At 32.8% G+C, this 10,137-nt stretch overlaps 1 protein-coding gene across 1 annotated transcript; it reads left to right on the top strand.

Moving 5' to 3' along the window:
• Positions 1 to 2,489: 2,489 nt before the first annotated feature.
• Positions 2,490 to 3,545, top strand: LOC133293474 (peroxidase 44). Its single transcript, XM_061492056.1, has 2 exons — positions 2,490 to 2,681; positions 2,805 to 3,545. The coding sequence occupies exons 1-2, from the start codon at positions 2,490 to 2,492 to the stop codon at positions 3,543 to 3,545; spliced, it is 933 nt and encodes a 310-aa protein (XP_061348040.1).
• The last annotated feature ends 6,592 nt before the right edge of the window (positions 3,546 to 10,137 follow it).

Raw genomic sequence — 10,137 nt, 5'->3', positions numbered from 1 at the left:
TAGTTATTAATTAATTAATGAGGGACAAAAGGGTCAAAAAGCCTAGAGAAATATATAAAGTTTTTTTTTTATAAAGTTAAACTACAGCATATACGCCAATAAGAATGCTAATAGCATCACATACGCGTGGGAAGTTAACTCTCACCATGTCATCTGCAAAAGAGGCAGGCAATAAGGGGACACCGAGAAAAAATAAAAAAATAAATTCAGTTCATCCTTCTTCTTTTTTCTTAAATATAATACATTTTCTTGTAACGTGTATGCCTAAGTGGTTAGGATGATCATATTTATAAAGTGTTATAAAATAATTATTTGAAGGTGAGTTGTGAATTGTAATTCACTTTCTGACTTCATCCGTGAGACAAAAAAACCTGGAACATTTCCAATTATCTTTTTTCATATTAGAACATAAATAATTATTGAATGTGATATCCCTTTTCGTGCTAAACTTTTCTAATTATAACCTGAAGTATATTGCTACGATCCAATTTTCGAGCTCACGTACACAGTTATCATTAAATCAATATAGAATTAGGTACTCTCTCTAGATCTAGATATCTATTAATTAGATAACTTGAGAAATTAGATCACTATACACAATTATTAACGGCGTTAGCCAAATGGATGGTGTCATTGGTGTGTGTGCAGGCAGAGTGACAGCTTAATCGTAAGAGAAAGATTTGGTCATACTCGTAGGATTTATCTCCTATTTATAGAATTTACATGATGGTATTGAAATTCTGGATCTTACAATCAATAGGCCCAACTATATTCTTATGCGCACTTATCCTTTACTGAACTTTACATACATATGGCCTTGTGTAGGTCCATAACAAAGCTTAATTTGCATAACGATATATTAACAACAATAATTCAAATTATTGTTATATAAAATTAATCAAATTTATAATACAACTTGACTTGCAAAAATAATTGTAGAATATAATAAGAGGTCAAAACACATAATAACACTTATTATTTAAACTTTTACCTATATAAATAAAGGGCGAGGCTCACAAATAAAAAATATATAATTAAAACTAGCTGGAAGTATATAATATAAATTTCTACATAGAACAATAACCGGCACAGTGACTAACTTCAGCATCGTTGAACTTTCCCCAATAATTTGTTGTCTTGAGTAGTTTTTCTGTCAATGCAATTCTATGGTCATAATAATTAAGCAAACTATATGATATAATTTGTAATTTCGTGCTAAACTTTTCTAATTATAACCTGAAGTATACTGTTACGGTCCAATTTTCGAGCTGACACACAATTATCATTGAATAATCTAACAAGCTTAATTTGCATAACGATATATTTAACAACAATAATTCAAGTCATTATTTGTTAAGTGTCAATTCAACCCAAAATCTTAGGGTGATAGGTGATGGTTATATTAAGCGCCAATTTAACCCAAAACCTTAAAGTGATAGGTGATGGTCTTTTTAATACTTTATATTTTATTCTCTAACATTATTATATAAAATTTATAATTATAACACAACTTGACATCCAAAAGTAATGAAATAATTCCGGAATATAACAAGAGTTCAAAACACAGAATAACAACTTATTATTTAAATTTTTACCTATTTTTTTTAAGGGATTAATAACAATTATGTTACATGAACAAGGTTGCTGTCATGCAAGACTATCGACAAAATAAAATTTGTCTCTTTTAATTTTTTTATTATTATTTTACTTGTCTTTGTAGGGAAAAAAAATTGCTGCAACATGACCAAACTAAGGGCCTTTTTTTTAAACATACCTTAATTACCTATATAAGGAGAGTAGGCTACTCCCAACATCCTGACAAGGCCACAAGCTTTGACCCTTTGGGCCGGCGGAGTGCGGGACAGATCAGGAATAAAAATTTTAAATCTCTCCAAAATATGATGTGGGGATCGAACTTAGGTCTTTTTCTTTTCACTGCTCAGCTCCTATGCACCAAATGAGGTACCACCATTTGGATTTAAACTTTTACCAAGGTGAGGCTCATTACTAAAAAACATATAATTAAAACTATCTAAAAGTATATAATATAAATTTCTACATGCAACAATAACCGGCACAATGACTAACTTCAGCATCGTTGAAGTTTCCCCAATAATTTGGTGTCTTGAGTAGTATTTCTGTCAATGCTATTCTATGGTCATAATAATTAAGTAAATTATATGATATAATTTGTAGTTTTGTGGTGAACATTAATTAAGCTGCCATTTCGCTTTCAAGAAAAAAATAATTATATAGTCCAAATTTCAGTATCCTTAATTGAATTGAATAACTTTCAAAGTCCAATCCATATTTTGGCTGTATTAGTCCATGCTTTGCAATACACAAGCTTCAAAATTTTCAGGCGGCAACTTCCACCATCTTAAGCCTCCATTCTCTTTCTATATATAGAAACTCAATTTCCATCTTGAGAGGTACTCAAAATTAGAGAATACTAAAGAAGTAAGGAAAAGAGTCAAAAGAGACCCAAAATGAAGATAATAATTCTAATCTTTTTCTTTATACTTCCCGTGGCATTTGCAGAACTGCAGGTTGGATTCTATGGCTCCACATGCCCAAAAGCAGAGTCAATTGTGCAGCAAGTGGTGCAAAACCGATTCAATCGTGACAAATCCATAACAGCAGCCTTACTTCGCATGCATTTTCATGATTGTTTTGTTAGGGTAAGAGCAATTTAGTTAGATATATTGTAAAATATAATAATTAAAAAAAAGTCATTCTCTTAAATAACATGCATTTTCGTATACATCAATTCATGACAATTAAAACATTTCTTCCTTGTGCAGGGTTGTGATGCATCCATACTCATAGACTCAACCAAGAATAACACATCAGAGAAAAATACAACTGCAAACGCTACCGTTAGAGGATATGATCTGATTGATGAGGTGAAGGAAAGCCTTGAAGCTACATGTCCTTCAACAGTGTCGTGTGCAGATATCATAACATTAGCAACAAGAGATGCTGTTGCCTTATCTGGAGGATCCAAATACGTTGTTCCCACAGGAAGACATGATGGATTAGTCTCTAACAGTAATGAAGTTGATTTGCCAGGACCCTCCACTCCTGTGCCATTAGCATCACAAATTTTTGCAAAAAAGGGCATAACAACAGAGGAAATGGTGACCCTTTTGGGTGCACATACAGTTGGTGTTGCACACTGCAATTTTTTTTCTAATAGACTTGGTAGGGTTCCTGACCCTTCAATGGACCCTGCCTTAGAAGCTAAGCTTGCTAAGTTATGTAACTCTACTTTGAGCGATGACCCTGCTGCATTTTTGGATCAGAAGACACCTTTTCTTGTTGATAACCAGTTCTACAAACAGGTTCTTGTTAAAAGGGGTATATTGCAGATTGATCAACAACTTGCCTTGGATACAACTACAAAGGATTTTGTGTCAGGTTTTGCATCCAATAATAATAAGTTCCAAAAGAGTTTTGCAAATGCAATGATAAAGATGGGAAAGATTGAAGTTCTGGTTGGAGATGAAGGAGAAATTCGCAAGAATTGCAGGGTTTTCAACTAACGCAACTAGATTGCAATGTTGGGAGCTAGCAATCTCGAGAGAATTTCACATATTCTTTATCCACTTTGACTTTCTTTTTATTTTGTGGACTCTCATTCATGCGAAGTCACCGTGAAAAATTGTTTCCGTTAGGGGGCGTTTGGTACACGGCATTTGGCCGGATTCTCGGGAAACTGATTTTTTTTAAATTTTAAATTTTCGGATATTATCGTAAACTGAATGTAAAAATTATATTTTTAAAAATTGAGATTCCCGGACAAATAAAAATTTCTCCTGTACCAAACGCTCCCTTAGTTCATTATTTTGCAAACATTAATAAGAGCAGGATGAGCAGCGTTAGATGTATAACCTTTAAATTCCTTTTCTTTTCTTTTTTGTAAATTTTAAATTCCTTTAAATTCCTTTTCTGTTTACAATTTTGTTATTCCTATACATAAAATCCTACACTAAATTTATACTTGGCTGCGCATATGATTTAATTATTTTTTTATATAATTTATCAGTTCATCGATTACTCGATTATTCCGAATCGAACGAAGCTCTTTACTAAGTTTTAACGTAAGCATATTTTCATGAACTCGAACTTAAAACTACTCGTTAAACTGAAACAATCGCTTCCAGTTAGTTCACGTGTTTGATGTCAATTTTTGGTGAGTTAATTATTAGTTCATAATGTCTTTATGATTATTTAATGTGTTTTTATTTTTTTAGAAACAAATTTTAAACCCGTGAGTCGAATGATAAACAATATTACCTAAGATAATTAAGTTGTCACTTGTCAGTAATTAATTAATTTAAAACTTTAAATGTTAAAAAAAAATGCTGGAATACTTAACATGGCTCATGTGGTGACCTTATGTGATTCGTCGAATTGTGACATGCCTGGCTTTTGACAGGCCACCAAACATTTGTCTTTTCCAAATTTGACCGGTCTTTTTTTTTTTTTTGGAAACAATTTGACCGGTCTTTAGATATAAATAAGGTTACACAAAATTTTAGGGAATCGGATTCTTTAAGGAAAACAGATTCTTTTTTATGTCTCGATTAAAATATCAAGGTATCTGTTATAAAAAAAAAAATCAAGGTATCGTGAAATGATTCAATTATCTTTAAACAAATAACAGTGACAAGATATAAGAGAGAAAATGAGTAAGGTCATAAAGAGGGATAAAAGGATAATTATTAATTTATTTACGAGGTAGGTTATATATTTATAATTATTCTTCCTTTATAATTTTTATAATTTTTTTTGTTATTGTTGGGATCAAATCAAATCAACAACTCGCATTTGATGTCCTTTTATAATTGTTGATTTAATTTTAATAAAATAATAAAAAAATGATAGTAAAAAATTGTAAGGAAAAATGATTGTACATATAACCTCCATTTTTATTTATAGATAAACTCAGATCAGTTAATCAAATTAAATGAGATATTAGAAAATATTGTAGAAAAAATAATCGCTTGTATAAATTAGATTTGACAGCTTTTTGACCACTCTAATGCAAAAACAAAAACAAAAACATGGCACCGGTTTAGTTCTTTTGACAAATTATTTATCCAACTAATGTATAGGGTGTGTCTAAGTCACACATAACTCCATGCATGATTTGTGCAAAAATCAATGCAATGCAAGAAACACATCTTGGTCATGCACCCTCAAGTGGCACTGGCACATACCCCTAATACACGTTTTGCATTGCATGACATGTGACAAACATTTTTTTGATTTTACACAAGTTGCGAATGGAAGTGATACTGACTTAAATGCTCACACTTCTCATGAATGTTTCACTCACATTAGTTAGGTAAATAGTTTGCAAAAAAAATTAAATCGGTGCTATGTTTGATTTTTAGAACTACAAGCGCAAAAACATGGCGTGATTTGGCAAAATCACATTAGAATTTAATAGCGAGCTTATGTGATCGCCTATTGTCAATATAAGAAGCAATAGACATAGAAAATATTATATTTACAAAAACTCTTGTAAATTTAATTATGTACTCCGGAGAGTATATTCTCAAGCATATATGTATTATCCGGAATACATAGTTGAGGTTGTAAGAATTTTTGACCCATTGATAATAACAATAATAAAAACAGAACTAATTCCCATGTCAAAAAATGGCTAACAATTTTATTAAAGTGTTTTGCGTATTGCGTCTTGATGATTTAGGTACAGGGAAAACGAAAAAGATAAATGGGTTTATGAGAGATATGGACAGCAGGAATGAATGCTTTTAGAAGAAGCTTAGAGTGTTTTGCTTTGTAATTCCTAGAAGAGAAACGATGGGAGTGAGAGAGGAAGAGTAAGAGAGAAAAAGAAAAAAAAAATTAGTAAAAGAGGATTAGGGTTTAATGTGAGGGGATAGAGTATAATGATAGTGTAGTTGGGTGATGGCATATGTCAGATGTAATGGGTTGTCACCCATAAAAATCTATACTGAAGCTACTGGTAGCATCTGAGGTCCATTTAATGGCCTAAAACACTGTGGGAAATAACTCTGCACTGGTGGAGACCTCATTCAACATAGTGAAAAAAATATTTTGCTTTTCCATCAAAGTCTGCTGATGTGTTTGAGAAGGATTTGCGGAGAAAGAGAAGAGTCTGACAGTTGTCAGATTTGAAAAAGAGTTGGAATATTTATTTTAGTGTTTATTTTTATTTATCTATTTTTATTTTTATTTTTTTATTGTTATTTTTTTATTCTGTAAAGAAATAACATACCCATTGTTATATGTTGGGCTTAAAAACTTCATTAAGTGGCCCAATCCTAATCCTAAGCAAAATAGAATATTACAAGGGCCCGATTCAAGTCTGAATCTGCCGAGGACATACTCAAAGATGAGCATAGAGATGTGAGTTATCAATTTCTTGTAACTCACGTGCCTCCTTCTAAACTTCAATTCCTTCACATTTTAGTTGCTATAGCACTTAAGATTGGTTTCTTTTATTCTCAATCAGCATTCACAAAAACTATCTCAAATACCCCAAAGTTTACCACACCTCTAGTTCCCAATTTACATTCTTAAGGTACACTATTCAATCACCAACATACTCATCACTTCACGTTTTTTTTTATTTAGCAAAGGAAAATATACTAGCTAACTAAAAAAAATGCAAGACAAGATACAAAAATTAAACTAAACAAAAAGTGAAAATTAAAACAATACAAAAGTTACACAGACTAAACATCCTATACTAACTGCACAAGCACACTAGCAAACTTAAACTACTAAAATCATTTAATGGTTCATCCAGCATCCAATAAAGAAATGAAAGTCTTTTCCTTGTTCACATGCCTACTCCAGTAATGCTTTAACCATCTAAACTTGATTGGAAATAACTTGATTCTTATCTTCAAATTTAGAACAATTTGTCCTGTATCCAACCAATTCATTATTTTCATTTGAACCATTTCTTTTATGAGTGGACTAAGCCTTCCATGTTGATGTAAGGAGCTGGAGTTCAGATCCTTATCAAGCAATCCTAATGGTTCAAATTGATTGTCTTCAAAAAACTTAGCTGGCTTAGGCTCTATTAGTTCAAAGCTTCCTATATCTAAGCTATCATTTTCACTACTTAAAAGCACATGGTTAGCAACCAAATGATCAAACATAGATATAGGTGAACAACCATCAATATCTTCATCTATAGAATTCGTGGCATTCAAGACCTTAAATGCCATATTTTCCTCATTGACCCTCACACTCAACTCACCTGTTTTAACATCAATAATAGCATCCTCTTTAACCAAGAATGGCCTATCCAATATAATAGGCACTTCCTTGGTAGCTTCAAAATCAAGTATTATGAAATCTGCTGGAAAAATAAACCTATAAACTTTCACTAATATGTTATTTATTTTTCCATCAAAGTGTTCAAGTGACCTATCAACTAATTGAGGAGTTATTGTGGTAGGAGAGGCTGCCACTCCAAGTTGTTTAACAATAGAAGTGTGCATCAAATTAATATTAGAGCCAAGATCACACAAGGCTCTACCAACATACCTATCTTCTATTGCACATGAAATTGTAAAAGAACCTAAATTTTCCAGCTTTGGAGGCAATTTGTTTGAGAGGTAGTGCTCTTCTTGCTATTTTTGGAATTTTTGAGGAAAATGGAGTTGTCTTGCCCTTGATATTAGTTGAGGAGCTTCATTGTTCTGCACTAACTTGTCTGGTGTCTTTGATTTCAGCACCGCCCTTACTGGTTTAACATAGGTGTCTTCTTCCTTATCTTCCTCTTGAGATGTAGATTGAATGGTTAATGGTTCAGCTGTAATAGTGTTAGCCACTTGTTGCCCTTCCTTCTCCATTAATTTCTTCAAGATAGATGGCCTTATAACAGGCTCTAGATGATCTACTTCTCTGCCACTCCTCAATTGGGGTTTTTTTACTAGCTTCCTCTCCTTGTCTCCTTCGTATTTCAGTATCACTTGAGAGTGCTACTAAAGGTCTATTGCTAATGGCTAAAACTAGATCCCCTAATTGAGTTTCTATGCTTCTCAACATAGCTCCATTACTTTCGAGGAGGGTTGAAACTGTATCTTCCACTTGGTCATTTTTTACCAAGTATTCTTTCATCCACTGCTCTGTGGAAGGTTGAACTTCAACATTGTTTGACTTTTGCTGGTCAGTAGGAGATGGCTGCATGTAACCAAGTGGGAATGACACCTCAGGTTGAAATGACATAAAACCATGTGGAAATGGCCCCTCAAGCTGGAATGATTGCTGCCATCCTTGTTGATTAAAGTGGTTTTGGTTGTTGTAGTTACAGTTGAAATCACCCACATAGAGAACTGATGTTGGATTTTTGGGGCATTCCTCAAACACATGAGGACCATAACACAAGGAGCAGATAAGTGTTGTAGCAGCTACTGGAGCAGGTGCTAGTTTCCTTTCTTCCACCACCACCTTGGCAATATTTTCTATAGTTTTATTTAAGGCAGCAAGTTGAGCTGCAAATGAAGTTGTTTCATCGACTTCATGGATAAAAAGAACCATTCCCCGGCAACAACGCCATTTTGTTGGAAGTATTTTTCAAAAGATGAAAGAGTTATCGTTCTCTGGGAACGGGAAATTCGGTTTCTTTTAGTTAATCTTTTGCAATGAAAATTGTATTTTCTGAATTGTAAACTATATTAAGAACAACAAGATCACGTTTATAAGAGTAAAAATGAATATTAAGAAATCTAGAATTCTGACTTTGATGATTTTTCCTGAAAATTACATGTCTGCATTTTAACTGCTGTAGCACCTAAAATTGACGAAATCTGACTTTTTATAGAATCTCACTAAACTTTCCCAAATTTAGTTTGTGAAATGATTCACATTAATCCCTTAATTTTGAATCATTTTATTGATGACTTGTAATCAGATTCTTTCCTAGATTATTCCTAATCTAGGAAACTTGAATTAATGAAAAGCATAAACTAAAATTTTCCAATATCAGTTCATGCAAGAATCTTTAAGCCCATTCCCATGGAACTTAAACCAAAAAATATTTACTACTCAAACATCAAGCATATGCACAACAGTTCAGATTATAAATGGGTACTCATCATCTCCATCAGAATTCCAGAAAAGATTTAGCAATGCATGTTGAAAATTAAAACTAAAATAAAATCTGAAACAAAATTAAGCATGATTTTCATTCACAAAGTAAAGAAATCGTAAAGAGTAAGGGTACAGACCAATAAATCTTGAATCTGAAATTGGTACAATCAAAGAGAAACTAAAGAACGAAGTTACTGATCGGAAATTGCATGCAGAAATCTCTTCCTGAATCCCTTCAAGAATGAGGTTACTCCAAGAAAGCTTAAAGGAAAAATTTCAGCGCTCAGAGAAAAACGTAAAAAACAGATTTAAACTAAAACTGAGTTCTCTCTTTTTATATCTAACGAAAAGTGTGATTCTAAAAGTATGCGTTCCCTCCTCTTTTAACACAGAGACTCTCTTTTTTTCTAAAGCCGATTGATGTCCTTCAGATTAGAAGAGTATCCAACGGTTGTTACTTTGCCACCTCATCTCATCTTTCATCTTTTAATCTGCCATGTGTCATTTTCTGCATTATAATGTAAAAAATATTAGTGAAAAGTTAAATTCTTTTTTTTTTACTTCTTTTTTTACCATCTTGGGCTTACTCCTTTAAGTTTGGCCCACTTTTACCTGCACTTAGACAAAATCAGCCCAAAAACTATAGGAAAATTACTACTAAATCAAGTATAAATTAAGACTAACAGCGTTCTTCTTAGCCAATGAGAACTCTTGATTCTCCGCTGTTCACGTTTCTTGGTGCTTAAGTGGTGCGCCACCTTTGCTTTTAGAAGACGTTGTTTCCACGTTTCCTGCAAAATGAACAGAAGCATTAAATGAGTGGAGCAGGTGTAATAAATGCTCTTAATCCGTTCCCCTTTTAATATGTTTTCCAAAGATTACATCATCATCCTTTCCCCTACTGTGTTTTTGTCACAAATGTGTAAAACAAGTGATTTTCATGCTGAAGTTGCTCATCAGATGAGGGAACAGATGGTATTTTGCCATCAAAATGGACTTAGATGAGAACGAATTTACGTCCCATCGAAGCTA

The sequence above is a fragment of the Gastrolobium bilobum genome, unplaced genomic scaffold (genome assembly GCF_033153095.1).
Source record: "Gastrolobium bilobum isolate Gb01-03AN ecotype WA unplaced genomic scaffold, APGP_CSIRO_Gbil_v1 utg11290, whole genome shotgun sequence".
Lineage (NCBI taxonomy): Eukaryota > Viridiplantae > Streptophyta > Magnoliopsida > Fabales > Fabaceae > Gastrolobium > Gastrolobium bilobum.
This window is presented reverse-complemented; position numbering and strand designations above follow the sequence as displayed.

Bases quoted from the DNA above. Each gene is read 5' to 3' on its own strand.
- LOC133293474 (XM_061492056.1), top strand. From the start codon at position 2,490: ATGAAGATAATAATTCTAATCTTTTTCTTTATACTTCCCGTGGCATTT. The intron at 2,682-2,804 runs GTAAGAGCAATT...TTCCTTGTGCAG, and splicing joins TTCATGATTGTTTTGTTAGG to GGTTGTGATGCATCCATACT.